At 40.5% G+C, this 18,147-nt stretch overlaps 1 protein-coding gene across 2 annotated transcripts; it reads right to left on the reverse strand.

Annotated features, from left to right (window-relative positions):
* Positions 1–820: 820 nt before the first annotated feature.
* On the reverse strand, positions 821–18,015 carry plekha3 (pleckstrin homology domain containing, family A (phosphoinositide binding specific) member 3). 2 transcript variants are annotated; one of them, XM_078552013.1, is made up of 8 exons: positions 17,752–18,015; positions 9,748–9,864; positions 9,211–9,366; positions 8,537–8,673; positions 7,598–7,768; positions 7,391–7,434; positions 6,755–6,879; positions 821–2,970 (listed from the first exon to the last, which is right to left on the reverse strand). In XM_078552013.1, exons 1-8 carry the CDS (start codon positions 17,789–17,791, stop codon positions 2,831–2,833), a joined length of 930 nt encoding a protein of 309 aa, XP_078408139.1. In that variant the 5' UTR covers positions 17,792–18,015; the 3' UTR covers positions 821–2,830. The 2 variants fall into 2 exon arrangements, with proteins under 2 accessions (XP_078408139.1, XP_078408138.1); XM_078552012.1 differs by having other exon boundaries at positions 6,755–6,882; positions 17,752–18,012.
* Between the last annotated feature and the right edge of the window lie 132 nt (positions 18,016–18,147).

Genomic DNA, 18,147 nt, shown 5'->3' on the forward strand with positions numbered 1-18,147 from the left:
CATGTTAACATCAAAAAATCAACCATGTTGAGATCTTAATGGCTCAGCATTACCCAGTTATTAGGATTATAATACTTCAAAATGCCTACTCTTTAGTGCATTACACAAATCTTTCCTTTTGGAGTTCTCTTACCTTCAAATCTATGTATTGAACTTTAAACTGTTAAACTATATTACTGAAAAGCATCAAGATTCAAAAAGTGTGGTAATTTTTCTAGCATTCTAAATTTTAATAGTGGAAAATGTCACTAATAAAACTTAGTGCTACATCTTTTAAGATGCAAATAAATGTGAACTTTCTTCCTCATCCACTTTCTTCCCTCCCTTCCTGATGATGAGCTTTGGGTTCAATCAAATACCTTGTCCAAGCGGCCATTATTTACACGTGAGCTAAAACAATCAATACTAACAGGCTATTTAACCGGTTGATTTTGGAAAAAAAAGAGTTGGGCAGTGGGAGAGAGGTATCAGAATTGAGCTGGATTCCATCTTCACCTACATCTTCCTATGTCTGCTAACAGGAGAGGCAAGGTCGTAGCAGTTGATAATTGATATACTGATTAATTTTCCCCTTCTGCAACTCAGGTTACCAAGCTCAATTGTACTGCCCTAATTTGTTGCTTCAGCAGGAGACCAGTTAACTTAACACAAGCCAGAGATTTTGACATGAGACTCAGTTTTTCACTGGATAAAGTCACTAAATTATTGGCAAATCTGCAAAATCATGTATTTTATGCATAAATACTCAAACTGATGTCTTTGCAAAGATAATGGATATAAAATTTTGTTCCTTTAACAATAGAATTTTGCATGCAAACTCTTAATATTCACAGCATTTAATATTCATGAAAAAACATACACAGCACAAAATGATGGCATGGTTAACAATTTACATCCATATCTAACCAGTTGGTTCTATCAGCTCCATTGTTTATTGGTACATGTAAAGGCTAATCTTTTTACTTACTTAATACTTTCTTGACCTTTAAAAGCTGGAGTTGGTTAATGAACCAAGATTAGGCAATTTCTGGACTTTGCTACAGGGTTTTGGAGATTAAAGTGCTATACTTTGCACAAAGAGTTATGGCATCAATGATATGCTACTCTCAGATAGTGCTAACATGCTTGAAATGGAGTTTTTACATATTGCTCATAAGGTTATATTATTCAAATTGGTTGTCAATCATTAGGTAAAATACACACATCAGAGCTTCAAATACTTTGAAAATTTAAACCTATGGCAAGGAGGAAGGACGTGATTTCAAAAAACTAGAGTGCTATTAATCTGAACTTTAGTTTAATATGCAGCAGAACAAAGAATATGTACATAATGTTTTTCCTCATTTGCTAAAATAAGTAATTTCTCCCCTCACTTTTGTAATGGCATTTTTCATATCAGAAGAGACAGATGTGCAGAATAAACTATACTATTAAACAAAACTGATCAGTATATATAAAGCAACTGAAGTAACAGACAGAAGAGGTTTCATAAACTAAAAAAATATTTTTTGGCTAACTGCTTGGTAGATGAACTGGCGTCCTAAAATTTTTTTTTAAAAATCCATTCTTGGAGAAATTTAGTCAAAATACCCTCTTAAACTACATTTTCTTTTAATTTAAATGCACTTAGTCAAGACAACATTTTGGAGAGAGTTACATTTCACTCTTTCGAAATATCTAAGTCCTCTCCGCTTAAAAAAGATGTGACAAATAAAGAAATCCAAGAACTTTGAAAGTTTTTAATTTCACAACCAGTTAAATCTCTGCAAATAGGCAGGAAACAACTGGTTAAGGGAAGGAAGCAGTAAGAAGGAAAATAGTTATGAACTATAACTCCTTTTGACCACTAAAATAACACTTTACCTTCCATCTCAGATAAATACGTTATCATAAGTACATCAATTTCAAATAAAAGCTCTACCATTTACCTCAGTTGGAGATGACCATATAAAGATTACATCTATGTTGTTGCTAGTAACAATTTATTTCTGGGTCTCCACTATCTTTCACTAATCTATTTTTATTGGATATAAAATACACTATGTTCACCATCTCCACTAAATTGCATACACTTCAAATCGGGAAGAATTTACTCGTGTCTCTTTTACAAAAGATTTTATAATAGTGCAGAACACATTAGTTTAAACCATGGTGTGTTCCGGAAGCTGTTTCTACAAGTATTTGAGTTCTGGTATAACCAGTACTAATTGGCTGCTACTAGAAAAGATGAAGCAAAATCCAAACCTCATCCTAAGACAGTGTACAGCACTGACGTACGTAACAAAGATTCCATTCAAAATGTACAAACACCAAAATTAAATAAAAGGTCTAAACAAAGATCAACATTTAACAGCAATTCCTCCAGAATGCACATTCCCCCTGGTGGATAGGTGCAAACAATGGACATGTACAACCCCAAGGATTCAATTCATGGTATCGAATCTGTCCTGGCAACAGTCACAGAAGTACACACCTCTATCACTGCTGTGTTCAGTCACATGCTACATCCTTATTTTTGCAATCAAGTTTCACTGTTGCAACTAACTTTTAATGACACCTTGCTATGTATGGAGAAGCTCTAGACCAGACCATCAATAAACAACACATTCCACAATATGGTGTAGAAAATACAGTTGCAATTTGCTGAAAATATATAAGATTAGGTAAGCTAGTCAAGTTTTCTGATTTTATGTAATAAAGTGCAGAGAAAGTCATTTAACTGGGAAATTACAGATCCACTTCACTTTATTGGAATATCTAAATGCCAGCAGTAACTGCATAGCAATATTAGCGGAGTGACCATTTTCTCAATCCTTTTTAATTCACGTTTTCAACTTGAAAGTGCAACAAAAGGACTTTCTGTCTCAGAGAATTTATTCCTTGAGTTTGCATTATTTTCTTCTGGGATGGCCATTGGAGGGAATTCACCATTTGCAGTCAGTAAGGAATTGCAAGGAATCGGAGCAGCCTCTGTAAATGGTTGAAAGATAAAAGTTTATAATCTTGGTTCAATATATACATTTTACCTCCACAGATACTTATTTTCAAGCATCTTGCTTCAGGTGAGAGAGACTAAACAGATATTAAAATCCTCTACTTTGGTTTAGTTTCATCTTGCACAAAGCCAAGAAGATGTACTTGCTGCAAAGCACAGATGGGCTAACTCAGTTTCCTCACAATGTTTCAATGAAAATCCTGCCAGATGATTGGTGACTCAGAGTATTAATCATTGGTGCAATTTAAACCCATAGCAGCGCACTTTGAAGGACATCCAACAGTCTATCTAATAGCATCTGTACTATTAGACAAATGCTTACATTTAGCTTTTTGTTTTTATGCTTACATTTTATGTTCATTTAGCGTTTTCCATTTAGCGGCGGTGGAATATCAACAGGGTCATAAGTCAAGCAATTGTTTACACTACATAAACAGCCCGTTCAGCCCAACTAATCAGTGTTGAGGTTCAACCTACATACTGTCAAAGCTATTCATAAATGTTGAGTTGGTTTCTCCTTTAAGCACAACCTCTTGAGTTCTGCAGTTTCATCATCTTCAAAAAGTGTTGCATTTTCTCTCTACTAAATTTCTTACATTTAATTTTGTATATGTCTTCTCATTCTAGACATCTCAATCACTGGAAACAGTCTGCTGCGCTCTACTGTCCTGTCCTTCAATAAATTAAACATCTGCCAAAATCACCATATCGTTTTCATTTTAGCAAATACAGCTCCAAATATTATACTCTAAAATTGGAAGACAAAGTTATATATACTCAAACAAGTCCATATTCAATTGTACCTCCAAAATTGTGAGATGAAATTTGCTTTGTTCATGTGATTTTGTTCATGGATTACATAGAATTACATAGGATGTACAGCACAGAAACAGGTAATTCAGCACAACCAGTCCACGTTGGCATTCATGTTCCACTCGAGCCTCCTCCCATGTTTCCTCATCTAAATCTACCATTGTAACCCTCTTTTCCCTTCTCCCTCTTATGCTTGTCTAATTTCCCCCTTGAATGCATGGATACTATTTGCTTCAACCACTCCCTATGCTAGTGAGTTCCACATTCTCACCACTGTTTAGGTAAAGACGTTCCTTTTGAATTTCCTATTAGATTTCTTGATGGCTATCTTACATTGTTGGTCTCTAGTTATGCTCTTCCCCACAAATGAAAACATTCTCTCTATATCCACTCTACCAAAACTTTTCATAATTTTAAAGACCTCTATTAGGTCACCAGTCAGCCTTTTTTCTCAAGAGAAGAGACCCAGCCTGTCAATCTTTTCCTGATATGGATACCCACACATTTCTAGTATCATCCTTATAAATCTTCTCTGCACCCTCTCCAGTGCCTATGTTTTTTCTAATATGTTGACCAGAACTGCATGTAGTACTCTAAGTGTGGTCTAACCAAAGTTCAACAAAGGTTTAACATAAGTTTCATACATTTAACTTCCCTCTCCAGACATAAGCTTAGTCCTTAGTTTTCTTTTCTTTTATAGCTTTGCTAACCTATGGCACAACCTTTAGTGATTGATGTATGTTTCCTCTGAGGTCCCTTTGGCCCTTTACCCCACCTACGCTTGTATCTTTCAAGTAACAATTGGCCTCCCGATTCTTCCTACCAAAATGAACTACCTCATATTTATATGTTGAACTTCATTTGACAATTATTCACCAATTCTGCGAGTTTCTAATGCCCCCTTGTAATTTGTGCAGTCCTCCTCAGTATTGACTATGACACCACCCCCCTCCGACAAATTTGGCATCATCTACAAAATTAGAATGCGTGTTTTTTATTCCAAAGTCCAAATTATTAATGTAAATTGTGAACAGCAGTGGTCTCAGCACTGATCCTTGTGGAACACCACTTCCCACCTTCTGTCATTCTGAATAATTACCCTCTACTCCCAATCTCTGAAGCCAACTAGCAATTCATTTTGCCACATGTCCCCTGACTCCAACTCCACATTCTCTGACCTTCTTCATTAGTCTATTACGGGACACCTTATCAAAGACCTTTTGAAAATCCAGATAAATTACATTTACTACATTACCATTGTCAACTCTCACTGTTAGTTACGTTCTCCAAAAATTCAATCAGATCAGTCAAGCAAGATTTTTCCTTTTGAAATCCACTCTGACTATTCGTTATTATATTTTTCATTTGTGGTTATTCTTCTATTCTCTCCTTTAGTAGTGATTCCATTTTTTCCTACCACTGATATTTAACTGACTGATCATGCCCTTACGCCTGATCTGTCTCACTTCAAAAATATAAGAAATACATTAGCTTTCTGCTAGTGTTTTGGCACTACACTTTTGCCCAATGAATGATTAAATATGTATGGTAATACCTCTTCTGTCGCTTCCCTAGATTACTTTAAAAATACATAGATGCAATCCATACAGACCAGGGGCTTTATCCTCTTTGAATCTGGTTACTTTATTCATTGCATCCCCTTTTTTATTTGAAATGCACTTAACTCGTTGCTCATCTCATCATTGAATGTCATGTCTACCTGCTCTATCGCCCTGGCATATACTGATGCAAAATAGTTATTATGCTTCTATTCAATGAAAGTGAATGTAACTTCCATCATGGCACTGAGCTATGCAATGATATAACCCAGCAGTAAGATTTGTGAAAACATGGGTCCCTACATAGGATCATAGGAAATAGGAGGAGTAGGCCATTTAGTCCCTCAAGCCTTCTCCGCCATTCAACTAGGTCATGGCTAATGATTTACCTCAACGCCATTTTCCTGCACTACCCCCATAGGCCTTGATGTCTTTAATATCTAGAAATCTATCTAACAACACAGAGGCAGTGCAGTGGGAGAGCTGAATGCCATAGGCACGCATGTGGAAGCTGACCTCGCATCAGCGGAGGATGTCAGCAAGTGGCAGCACATGGATAGAGTTTTCAGGGTTGTAATGGTGCAGTGGTGGGAAAGGAAGCCACTGTTTGACATGCTTTATCTACAATTGGAGAGTGTAACCAAGCCAGGGTAGTTTCACCGAGCTAGATAATGGAGGAATGGCACTGGAGGAAGATGGCATGATCAACTATGCAGTAAGGCTGCAGAGAGGATTGATAATGCACCATGGTAACAGTCATTTCTAAACAAGTAATTGATGTTAGATTGGAAATATCAAAAGGACACGCTTTACTGACAGATTATACAGCTGCAGAAGACAGCACTTTTATTTTCATTAGTCAAAGGAACTTGCAAATGAATTGAAATGGTGCCATTCTACACCATTTGGAATTCCCTAGTGAATTAAAGTTATTTATCGCATATACCAACCACGCTATTTAATCTATTTTAAGTTTTTCAATTGCTCCTTTTTTTGCTACAGCTAATTTCTCTTTTCTTTTTATTAAATTATGACTGCTCAAGTTTCACAGATGAGCTGAACTTAGTGAAACATACTTTTATTACAGGAAAAAATGTCAAAAATACCCAATATTAAAACGGCAGTCCTGTTTGAGTGTATTTCCTTCCATCCCTTAATGTTCTGCTTCTTATAACTGCCATGCAATTTTTCCACATTATTTTATTCATTGTTTTCAATCGAGCCTTTCAATGTTCAATCAAAGCTTAAATAAGTAAAAAATATAAATGTTTCCAGGGTTAATTTAGCAAGTGAAAATTGCAAATTTTATTCAAAGAACACCTTAACTTCATTGTTCAAACTACTTCATCGATGATTTCTCAAAGAAAGGATCTATTTCTATGCTTACTTTCTGCATGTTCCAGAGCACTATCGCTGTATGATTCAGCACCTGAATATGCCCATATTCTCCTGTGTTCTTCCCCATGCGGTGTCACAATAATCGCTTCCTTTTGGTGATTAGTGTTCAGTTTCCTGCTGAAGACAACATTTCAATTTAACACAAAAAGTGTTCAAGAATGAAATCATCTAAGTATAAAATAGAAAAGTAAAACTACAAAGTACCGAATGGTGATGTACTGGCAGCCACAATAATGTAAAGTCCAAACCCATAACTACATTAAGATAGAATATTTTATAATTAGAAACTAGAAATTAAGGTTTTAAACATCACTGCAGTGTTGAAATCATGTTCCTTCTTTGTGTGCATTCAAATCAGTTGTGACTAGCTTGGTGATGGCAATGACCAGCTGTATGTAGGGGTGCAGTTATACTAAGGAATTAAGAATTATATCATTACTGCAAATGTTCATTGCCAGCAACAGTACAACAACCATATTTATAATGGACCAGTGACAATACCGACAGAAATACTGGGCTAGAAAACACTATCGTTAAAAAGGTAATCATTAATAATGATGAGACAAGTACCAGTCCCCAAATATAATTTGTATCTATAACCAATAACATAATTCCTTTCCCTTACCCATCATAAAGAATGGTACCAGGATGACTAATCGATCGTCTCATCTGCAATATCAAAAAGGAAGTTACCAACTTGAAAGTCATCTAAATTAGGCTTGTGTCACAGCTCAATTTATATCAAGTGCAAGTCATGAAAAAGACAAAGTTTTACAAGAAACAGCAGTAGCATTAGTAAATGTATTTTTTTTTGTTTTTTATAGTATCATACCCGAACCATCTGAACAGGTGAAGGTGATACAGGAGAGACAAGTGGATCAGTGAGAGAAAACTGGAACATTTCTGGCTTAAACTTGGCATTGGCTATTTTCATACACTCATCAAGAGTTGTAATGAAGGTATTGCAAGTGGCACTGAGCAAGGATGAGGCTTCATTCATGTTCTATGAAACAAACAAAAATGTTATTTATATATACACATTTCACAACATACTTTAAATGTAGACAGCACTAACTATCGCCGTTGTACATCTGTAGTTATCCAAATACTAAGCTACATCAGAACCTAAAAGCACCATAGCTTTATGCAATTTATTTCATGCAAAATGACGTTTTAAGTAAGTTACAGAATAGGGAGCAGCCCTTTACCCGATTTACATTATTTTAATAAAAACTCAACCTTTGTCCATTTTAGAGATTTAGCTGGGCAACTGTTCATTAATTCACAAAGTTGTAGCAGAAATATAGACAAACACTTGCTTTAATCTGATAATGAGGTAAACAGAAAGACAGAAGAGAGTGATCTACTCTTTTGTATAATATTCACAGAGATAGTGAGGCGTTAGAATTCATTTCCAGAGTTAGTACTTATGGCATAAGCTGTCAACATTCAAGATTATATTTGATAGGTGGATGTAGAGATATTGGTACAGGTTGTGTAAATGCGAACAGGACTATTTCCTCAGATGAAGGATGAGCACCAATGTGAACTTCTTAGGGCGTATGGCCCTTTTCCAAATTTTAACTTTTATATATTTCTATGACCTGGTAGAATGACCTAGACATAGCAAAAAAAAACATGTTCAAAGAGACAAAGTCAGATGGACTGACTAGTTAGGGCCCAACAGTCCACTGGATATTCCCGAGAGTAGGAAATTTAATTACAGGTCTACCAAATCTAAACTATCAATATATCTTCTGATACATCATACCTCAGCAGAGGATGAGAAACTTGGCTGGTCTTGTTTGACAGACTCTTGTATCGTATGAACTTGCTGCATCAATAAGTCACAGTACAACCGAAGTTCTGACATCTTAGTTTTGAGAGACTCATTGGTTTCACTGATTTCTAGAGAATTCAAATAAAAGTACACAACTTACAGATAAGCCTAAGGATTAATTTATCACATTTACATAAACAAGCTCAGTGTCAGTTTGTTCAGCAAGAGCTGATTAGAATGGACTGATGAGGAATTCTGTGCATGACCAACATCAGTCTTTCCACTTAGTTATCTTATTGCAATTTAGTGTAATTTACAAAAAAAATTTCAGTAACTTGAGTGTAATTGATATTTTTCAACATATATCTACAAGGTTTTAATTGTTACATTTACTGTTATTTTTCTAAACAGCATGGGTTTAGTGGGCAGCATCAATTACTTGTCAACTTTCGACATTTTCATAGAAACATCTCCAAATGGCTCCAAGATCTAGTTACATTCTCGGAAAAATTAGTAACACAATACAATGGGCACAAAAAGTAGTGCAAGGATGATCAGAAAAATGCAATTATTTGCACAACAGTTTATCAGGAAAACAAAGTTACAATAGATTGCTTACAGTTTCCTTTATTTGTGTTACAAATCTTGATTGCAGTTAATGTTACCTTTTTCCTTTTTAGTCCTGGTATCCGTCAGACATGCTTTTGAACTCCCTAGTGCCACCAACCATCTCTGCCTTTCAGCAGCATTGACTGATTTCACATAGAAATGCTGCTCTCCAGGAATAATCAGCTCCATTCGTGTGCTGTCTGTTGGATGTACTGATTTTAAAGAAAAATAACTTATGAAATGCTCCAGTGGGATGTCAAGTGCAAAATACTTTTAAAATATTTTTTTGTAAGTTTGTAATTAAAACCTATCGGTAGTCTATTTTCCATAAAAAGTTCAGCAATCTACAGCAAACCCACACAAGGTACCGGTTAAATTATCAGTTTATGATCCTCTGAGAACTAACTTCAGTAAGTGCGAATGAAACCAATGCTTAGGGCATCCCACCCTAAATTCTAAAATGCAGAATTTAAAGAACTCTAAACGTGAAGATCCCACACTAGTATTATGTCACACAGAAAATGAAAAGAAATGCATATGATAAACTTCTTTCATTCATGGTCTTTTGACTTGGGGAGCAGGTTATTCTTTACCTTTAATTTCACATACAGCCATTTTGATACTTCCTTTGCTGCCTTTGTTAACATCATCCTGAGAATCATAATAGGAAAGTATGCCATTATCCAGTATGAACCAACGAGGCTGCCAACCTAGGAGAGAGAAATAGCAATTGGAAAACCTGGCCAGAACTAATTTTTTTGAAGCATCAAAGTTCACAGGACAGGAACCAGTTAACTTTTACTGCCTTTGGAAATTTCCTACCCATTTATTTTTGGCCTGTGTGGAATAGATGGGAAAAGGCTATTTTGATCCCAATTTTGCACGGTACAATTAAAAAAAATCTTATTTCAAAAATTGTATTAAAGAAAAAAATGTATTTGCATTTTTATAGCAACTTTCACATCCTTAGCAGGTCCTAAAGTGCTACATAGCCAATTAACTACTTTCAAAATATAACAAGTCTTTTTTTTTGCAAAACAAGAAATGCAAGCTGTCAATTTGTATACAATAAGGTCACAGAAACAGAGGTAACAGACCAGTTAATCTGTTCAGAGAGGTACATATAAGAACATAAGAAATAGGAGTAACAGGCAAACTCCGCCATTCAATAAAATCATGACTGATCAGACTGCGGCCTTAACTCCACTTGCCTGCTTGCCCCTCCATAGCCCTTGACTCCCTTGCAGATCAAAGGTCTGGTTAACTCAGCCTTGCTGGGGAAGAGAATTCCAAACACTAATGACCCTTAGTGAAGAAATTCCTCCTCATCTCCATCTTAAATGGGAGATCCCTTATTTTTAAACTGTGTCCCCTAGTTTGAGATTCCCCCATGAGGAAAAACATCCTTTCAGCATCTACCCTGTCAAATCCAACAGAATTTTATATGTTTCAATAAGATTACCTCTCATTTTTCTAAACTTGATTGGGTATAGAGCCAACCTGTTCAAGCTTTCCTCCTAAGACCAACCCCTTATCCTAGAAATCAACCTAGTGAACCTTCTCTGAACTATTACTAATGCAAGTAAGGTGACCAAAAATGTATACAGTACTCTAGGTGCAGTCTCATCAATGCCTTGTGCAGTTGTAGCAAGATTTCCTTACTTTTACACTCTATCCCCCTTGGAAGAAAGGCCAACATTCCAGTTACCTTCCTAATCATTTGCTAGACCTGCATGTTGACGTCTCACATATAAGGACACCCAGGTTCCTTTGTACCGCAGCATTCTGCAGCCTTTCCATTTAAATAATATTTTGCTTTTCTATTCTTCCCGCCAAAATGGACAACCTCACATTTTCCCACATTATACTCCATCTGCCAAATATTTGCCCACTCACTTAACCTATCTATATTCCTTTGCAGATTCTTTGTATCGTTCTATCTTCATATCGTTAGTAAATTTGGTATAATAGTCAGTCCCCTCATCCAAGTCATTAATATAGACCAGCACTGATCCCTGTGGCACTCCACTCATTAAGGTTTGCCATATTGAAAATTACCCATTTACTCCTAGACTCTGTTTCCTGTCAGTTAGCCAGTCCTCTATCCATGGTAATATATCACCCACATCAACAAAGCTCTTATCTTGTGTGGTAACCTTTAACGTGGAACCTTATTGAATGCCTTTAGGAAATCTAAATACACTACATCTACTGGTTCCCTTTTATCCACCCTACTGATTACATCTTAAAGAAATCTAATAAATTTGTCAAACACTATTTTCCTTTCACAAATCCATGCTGACTCTGCACGATTGTATTATGATTTTCTACTACTACCTCTTTGCACTACTACCTCTTTAATAATGGATTCCAGCATTTTCCTAATGCAGATGTTAGGCTAACTGGCCTATAGTTTCCTGCTTTCTGTCTCCCTTGTTTCTTGGAGAGATATTATATTTGCAGTTTTCCAATCCGCTGGGACCTTTCCAGAATCTACAGAATTTTTGAAGATTACAACCAATGTATCCACTATCTCCGCAGCCACTTCTCTTAAGACCTAGGATACAGGCCATCAGGTCCAGAGGGCTTGTCAATCTCAAGTCCTATTAGTATTCCCATTACTTTTTCTCTAGTATAGTGATTGTTTTAAGTTCCACCCTCCCTTTTGCTGCTCGATTTTCTATTATTCTTAGTAGGAGGCACAAAATGCCTCCTATGAAGATGGATGCAAAATCATTGTTCAAAGCCTCAGCCATTTCCTCATTTCCCATTATATATTTCCCGGTCTCATCATCTATGGGATCAATGCTCATTTTGGCTACTCTTTTCCTTTTATGTACAGGTACTGGACCCCTTATTCGGCATCCCAAAAACCAGAAGGACCTGAAATTGCTCAATGACACCGCCATATGTAGCAATTTGAAATTGGCATGCAGATTACTTCATTGAGCTCCCGCTTTATTTGGTGGCACCATTGATTCCTGCACTGATTACCTTTTCACACAGTTCCAACACTGTTCAAACAAGTGTCTCTCTGTAATTCTAATCTTTATTATCCCTGGTTTCATGTCAAAAAGGACAGCAGGAAGTGCTGTGGCTGGCGGGAGTGCCAAGAGGAAAGATTTGTTGCTGAGCATTAAGCAGAAAGTGGAGTTACTAATGCATCTAGAGAAGGACGCCTCAGTGAAAAGATTAAGTGTTAAGTATGGTTTTGGTGCATCGACTTTTATGATTTGAAGAAGCAAAAGGAGAAGTTGCTTATATTTTATGCTGACAGTGATTTGCCCAAATTAATGGATAATAGGAAAACACTCCATCAGTCAAAGACTGCCCATGCGGACAAAGAGTTCCTAGAGTGGATTAGGCAGCATCAGAGCAAGAAACACCCACTGGATTGCTTCATTATCATGGCCCAAGTAAAAGTGTTCTATGAAGAGTTAGGTCTAACAACACCGTGTGAATACTCCTCAGGATGGTAATAACTTTTTTTTAAAATGCCATGGTGTACGTCTGCTGAAAGTATGTGGTGGAAAAAGCTTCAGCTGACCAGGAAACTGCAGGAGCATACTTGGACGAATTTTCCACGCTAATATCGGAAGATCTAACAGCAGCACAAGTGCACAATGCTGTTGAGGCCTCAGGTATTGGAGGCATGTTCCCAGGAAAACCTATATAACTGTGGATGAGATAGCACCAACAGGGTTGTAAGGAACAGCTTACTGTACTTCGGTGTTCAAATGCAGCAGAACCTCTCTCCCTGGGATTCATAAAGAGAGTGGTGGCCTCGTGATCTCGCTATTGGCCCGTGCTGCGCCGCTCTGGGCAGTAACCACTGGGGGGTGATTCCTGCCTCCGGTTCCTCAAGATGGTGGTTGAAACAATGCAGGCCTAAAGGATTCTCTCTTGGTTCACTGGAGACAATGGAAGTTGGAAGCTTCTGGCTGTTTCAGATGAAATTGTGGCCAAGCTTTCAGTCTTCATCTCACTCCGGTGTAGTCACCTGTCTCCTAACATGCCCCAGCCACCACACCGTCACTCCCCAGGTCATCACCGCTCTGGCTGTTCCTGCACTGCTCCCACATGTGTGTTAATCCCTTTGGGGTACCCCTTTTTGTAGCTTGCACTGTACGTGCATGGCGTTTAACACAATGAAGAACAGTTTTGGAGCAAGGACGCCGGAACGCAGGCGAAGACATGAGTTGCAGGAGATCCCGCTGGTGGAATGTTGCGCATAGCCGAGCCGGAGCCTATTTTGGGGCAAGGGATCAAATGCAGCAGGTACCCACAGATGTAAATTGCTTGTTATTGGTAAAAGTCAGAATCCTAGGTCTTTCAAGGGGATCAGGGTTTTCCCTATTGTTTATAAGGCCAATAAGTGTGCATGGATGAATAAACCAATTTTCTTTTATTGGTAAGAAAACCATTTTGTCCCTGAAGCCAGGGCTCATTGGTGGTCTGAGGATCTTCCCAGGAACTGTAAAATTATGTGACTCCCTGATCATTGTGCTGCACAACCGGTGCAGAACTCCTCATCAGGGACAATGTTTTCAGAGTTTATTTGCCCTCCAACTGTATGTCCAACATCCAGTCCATGGATCAAGACATTCTGCGGGCATTCAAGATTAGGTACAAGGCTGAATTCATGCACAAAACGCTCACTGATTGCGTTGGGATTTAGGGAATTCAAAAAAGAATTCAAGGTGAAAGATGTACTCTGGAGTGTTGTGAAGGCCTGGGCCAATGTACCCCAAGATTTTTGTGGAATGGATGGCACAACTTATGGCCATTTACCATGTTTCTAACGGTGACAATGAAATTGAACCTGATTTTAGTGGTTTCCATGTGACCGAGGAGAAAAAAGTTGTTGAAGATTTACTGGCATATGTGAAAGGCATGTGCTGAAGGCACGTTGTTGGGCAAAGAAGCTGCTGAGGATTCTCTGAATATTGACAATGATTCTCCGGTCACCTCCAATTCAGAGACAGTGAAATATGCAACCTGGTCATGAATAAGAATAAAGAGAATGAGTGTGAAAATGATGATGGTGAACAGCAAAAAGTGTCTACTGACAGGTGCATAAGCATTACGGAGGAATTGATTCAAGGGGTGGAACGGAAGAGCTCCATTACAGAGCAGCATATTATGTGGGTATACAAAATACAAGAGATGTTCCTGAAAAAAAGGCCCACGTATCTGAAACAATTTAAGCTACAGAACATGTTTAATAGAAGTATGACAGAGCCTGAACCTTCAACTTCCATAGCCTGTCTGTACAGGAGCTGACTCTCCTTTGGTTGAGATGTAACTTACGAAAATAAAAAGGCAAACTAATAAAACAAGTAAATAAAAGCTTTTTACTCTTTATTTCTCAAACTTTTATCATGTTTTGCAAGTGCACCATACAGGACCCAAAATCCGTAAAATCCCCAAAACAGGAACACATCCGATCCTGAGCATTCCAGATATGGGGTCCGGCGCCTGTACTTGTAGAAGCTTTTCCTTTCTGTTTTTCTCTTTCTTGCTAGTTTCCTCCCATACTCCAATTTCTCCTATTTTTTTTTTAAAAAGCATCCTTCGCTGGTTTCTAAAACTTTCCCAATCTTCTGGCCTGCTTCATCGCATCTTTGTACACCTTTTCTTTCAATTTGATATCACCCTTAACTTCCTCAGTTAGCCATGGATGGTGCATCCTTCTTCCTCAATGGACTATATCTTTGTTGAGAGTTATGAAATATCTCCCTAAATGTTTGCTACTGTTTCTCTACCATCTTACCTTTTTACCCAGTCCAATTTAGCCAACTTTGTCTTCGTACCTTTGTAAGTTTAAGATATTAGTCATGGATCCACATTTCTTACTCTCAAACTGAATGTGAAATTCTATCATGTTATGATCTCTCCTTTACTGTGAGGTTTTTAATTAACCTCGTCTCATTACACATTATCAGGCCCAAAATAGCCTGGTTCCTGGTAAGTTCCAGAACATAAAAACAAAATAGTGCAGATGCGAGAGATCTGAAATTAAAACAGGAAGCACTGGAAAAACTCAGCAAGTCTGGCAGCATCTGTGGAGAGAGGAACAGAGTTAACGCTTTGACTCTTCTTTGGAACTGAAATGACTTTCTCTCACCTTCAGATGGTGCATTTCTGACTTTACCCTTCTTCCACTTCACTGTCTCCATTTCTGAGGATAGGCTGTCAACAGCTCTTCACTATAAGCCCGTTGATATTCACAGCTACCTCAACTACACCTCCTCACACCCTGCTTCCTGCAAGTACTCTTCTCCCAGTTACTCGCCCTCCGTTACGTCAGTTCTAAAGATGCAATTTTCTGTATCAATGCTTCTGATGTACCTTCCTTTTTCCTCAGCTAAGCATCACCTGCACACCTCCCACCCCTATAGCGGCTGACAGGACTCTTGATCTTGTCCATCCAATTTCCCGCACTTTTGCTCTCATTCCTTCCTCTCCGTCTCAGAACCATGATAGGGCCCCTCATGTCCTCACTTCCACCTCACTTTCATATTCAAGAAATCATTCTCCACCATTTCCAGTATAACGCCACCAAACACACCTTCCCCTACCTTCCCTTTCAGCATTCTGAAGGAACCACTCCCTCCATGATACCCTGGTCGACTCCTCAATTACCCCAAACAGCCCCCCACCTTCCCACAGCCCCTTTCCACGCAAACGCAGGAGATGCAACATTTGCCTTTTTACGTCATCTCTCCTCACCATCCTAGGCCCCAAACACACTTTCCATGTTTATGTATACTTTAAATTATATATATTGTATTTGCTGCTCAAAATGTGATCTGTTCTTCACTGGGGAGACCAAATACTGCATGGTTGCCTGCTTTGTGGAGCACCTCCGTTCAGTGCATAAGTGTGACCCTGAGCTTCCAGCTGCCTATCACTTTAGTTCTCCATATGCTCTCACACTGACCTTGGCTTACTGCTGTGTCCAATAAAGCTTAACAGAAGGCCATGGAATAGTACCTCTTCTTTCATTTAGGCATTTTACAGTCCTCTGAGCTCAACCTTAAGTTTAACAAATTTCAGACTGTGACATCTGATCCTATTTTGTTTCCCTTTTCTATGTAGGGATTGGTTTTAATTTTGTTTTTGCTTTCAGGAGGGAGCTGTTGATCATTCTACCATTCACAATTCCTGTGGAGACATCGTGTTTCTTCACTTTCGCCTATACCACTTCCTTTTGCCTTGCACCACCAACTCTATGATCATTTAATCTCACCTGTCTCCCAACCGATTACAACTCTTCTCTATTGTTCATTTTATCCTCTCAACACCCTCCCTTTCACTTACTTAAAACTATTACATTTCTAACTTTTCTCAGTTCTGATGAAATTTCACGACTCTGAAACATTAACTTTCTCTCTCCATGGATGTTGCCAGAGCTGCTGAGTATTTCCAGTTTTTCAGATTTCTACCATCTGCAGCATTTTGCTTTTGACCATAGCTTATTGACTCAGTATCATTACCACCACATGGCAAACCCCCTGGAGATGATGCTGCACCCAAACCCACCACAGCCAAGCCACACCACCTCTGCCCCACTGGAGACAACCCCCCCCCCCCCACCCCCACCCACCCCTTGTACCCAACCAACACCTCACCCTCCCCAAGAGATGGAACCCCCAACCCCACTGCCCCAAAGCCCCCAGGTTGCCCCACCCCCAGAGACAGCACCCCCCAAACCTCACCATTCCCCCACAACTGAGGGAACCCAGCACACCCCACCCGAGGCAGCACCCCCTTCCTGCCCCCACCCGAGGCAGCACCCCCTTCCTGCCCCCACCCGAGGCAGCACCCCCTTCCTGCCCCCACCCGAGGCAGCACCCCCTTCCTGCCCCCACCCGAGGCAGCACCCCCTTCCTGCCCCCACCCGAGGCAGCACCCCCTTCCTGCCCCCACCCGAGGCAGCACCCCCTTCCTGCCCCCACCCGAGGCAGCACCCCCTTCCTGCCCCCACCCGAGGCAGCACCCCCTTCCTGCCCCCACCCGAGGCAGCACCCCCTTCCTGCCCCCACCCGAGGCAGCACCCCCTTCCTGCCCCCACCCGAGGCAGCACCCCCTTCCTGCCCCCACCCGAGGCAGCACCCCCTTCCTGCCCCCACCCGAGGCAGCACCCCCTTCCTGCCCCCACACGAGGCAGCACCCCCTTCCTGCCCCCACACGAGGCAGCACCCCCTTCCTGCCCCCACACGAGGCAGCACCCCCTTCCTGCCCCCACACGAGGCAGCACCCCCTTCCTGCCCCCACACGAGGCAGCACCCCCTTCCTGCCCCCACACGAGACAGGCCCACCCTCGCCAAGAGACAGGCCCACCCCCTCCCACCCTCGCCAGAGACAGGCCCACCCCCTCCCACCCTCGCCAGAGACAGGCCCACCCCCTCCCACCCTCGCCAGAGACAGGCCCACCCCCTCCCACCCTCGCCAGAGACAGGCCCACCCCCTCCCACCCTCGCCAGAGACAGGCCCTAACCCCATTCTCCCCTGCCGGAGACGACGTCCCCACCCCCATCTCCTGGAGACGAACCCCTTCCAGCCCACCTCACCCCCGGGCTGGCCTCGCTCACCCGTTAAATAATTGGTCCACTTGTACAGGATCCCTTCCATTTTCACATCTTCCGATTCGGCGTCACTTCTGCATTAGGTCGCCTTCACATTCAGGCTGCTGCTGCACCAAACCCCTAGTGGCCCAGCCCCGTCCGGCCAGCGCTCCCACTTTCATTGCTGCGCAGGCCTCGGCTCGCCCGTGGCCCCAACCTGAGACACAGTTCCCACGCTCGGCACCATCCCAAGCAGTCAGGCTACCTCCCCTGACCTCCCACCTCTGCACCGGAAGCGTCTACCTCAACAACACAAGCGTCCGGACCTCCAAAAACACCAATCAGAAACCACAGAGTCGACGCAGCCGCAGAACTGCCTGTCAGGCCGAGGTTGCTCAGCCACCGGCACAGGGTTATCTCGCG

Source organism: Cetorhinus maximus, chromosome 11, assembly GCF_964194155.1.
Source record: "Cetorhinus maximus chromosome 11, sCetMax3.hap1.1, whole genome shotgun sequence".
Lineage (NCBI taxonomy): Eukaryota > Metazoa > Chordata > Chondrichthyes > Lamniformes > Cetorhinidae > Cetorhinus > Cetorhinus maximus.

Coding starts and splice junctions, on each gene's coding strand:
- plekha3 (XM_078552012.1), bottom strand. CDS start 17,791: ATGGAAGGGATCCTGTACAAGTGGACCAATTATTTAACGG. Junction 7,435..7,597: donor CACCTGTTCAGATGGTTCGG/GTATGATACTAT, acceptor TTGATATTGCAG/ATGAGACGATCGATTAGTCA. Junction 2,971..6,754: donor TGCTCTGGAACATGCAGAAA/GTAAGCATAGAA, acceptor AACCATTTACAG/AGGCTGCTCCGATTCCTTGC.